The 1,094-nt window shown below is 53.8% G+C and overlaps 1 protein-coding gene across 1 annotated transcript; it reads right to left on the bottom strand.

The window, feature by feature from the left end:
- Window positions 1-264: 264 nt before the first annotated feature.
- Window positions 265-858, bottom strand: LOC117590436 (E3 ubiquitin-protein ligase KCMF1). Its single transcript, XM_034283055.1, has one exon. It carries the CDS (start codon window positions 856-858, stop codon window positions 265-267), a length of 594 nt encoding a protein of 197 aa, XP_034138946.1.
- Window positions 859-1,094: the final 236 nt, after the last annotated feature.

Genomic DNA, 1,094 nt, shown 5'->3' with positions numbered 1-1,094 from the left:
TCTTCCACCTGCTTCGTGCCTGCACTTTACTCGCGCTCTCCCAGCCTACGCTCTGCGTGCTGCTGCTGCTGCGTGCTGCTGCTGCTGCTAGCTGCGCCAAAGCTTTCTCTCTCCCGATCGCTTGCTCTCGCTCGCTCGCGCACGGGCAATGCGTTGTCGTTCGTTTTTATGTATGAGCAGCGTAAATGCATTTTATTTGTGTGTCAGAAAATGCTGAAGCTTCAGGAAAAACGTTTAGAATTGTAAACGTTGGAAATGAGCTTTCTAGGCATCATCCTCATCGCTGCTGTCATCGATGAAGCGTATCGGCTGTGCCAGCGGCGCCAGCGGCTGAGCCGTTGCATGGGCACAGTACGGACCCCAGAAGCTGGACGGGCCGGCAATGGGCGACTGCTCGGTGCCAACCTCCCGTGCAATGCGTCCAACATTGACCAGCACGCTCGGTGTGCTGCGATGAAGATTGCGGAAATGCTGCCAAATGTTGCGCAGCAGATCGGGATCGGCCGAGGGCACGGCCATGCACAAAGGGCAAATGACGAGGCCGCTGAAGTTGCGATGCTCCTCGTCCACATGCTGCACGAGATCCACTTCCGAGTGGCCCATAGCGCCGCAGACGGGGCAGGTGAAGCTCTCGGCGTTCAGCACTGGCATTGGCTCGCCGGCAAAGTGCAGCCTCTTGGCATCCTCGTCGAGCAAACACTGCATGGCATGTCCCCAGTGATGGTTCAGTGTCACCACCTTCCGGTCATAGCACGTCCGGCACAGATCATAGTCGGCGCACTTCAGGCACTTGAAGCGATAGCCAAGGAGGTTCCCGTTGCCACAACCATCGCAGCAAATGGAAGCATGAGTTGCCATTGCGAGCCTGGAAAGAACCTTAAAAGAAGAGAAAAGAAAAGTCACTTCTAACAGTTGTTTGTCGTGTGCATGATTATTTTTGGCACGATCAAAGTAGAGCTCCCGAAGAGCCCACAAACCCTTTTTCAAACCAAAGCCTGGGCCACTCCGTTTGCCACTTGTTTTGGTTTCGTTTGTTCGCGCTTTGTACATAAATTTCATGCAAATTGACTAATTAATTTCTGCGCAATGGATTC

The sequence above is a fragment of the Drosophila guanche genome, unplaced genomic scaffold, assembly GCF_900245975.1.
Source record: "Drosophila guanche unplaced genomic scaffold, DGUA_6, whole genome shotgun sequence".
In the NCBI taxonomy this organism is placed as follows: Eukaryota; Metazoa; Arthropoda; class Insecta; order Diptera; family Drosophilidae; genus Drosophila; species Drosophila guanche.
Note: the sequence above shows the minus strand (reverse complement) of the source record. Positions and strands in the feature narration are given on the sequence as shown.

What these genes read in the sequence shown, in the direction of transcription:
- LOC117590436 (XM_034283055.1), bottom strand. Translation starts at nt 858, where the DNA reads ATGGCAACTCATGCTTCCATTTGCTGCGATGGTTGTGGCAACGGGAAC.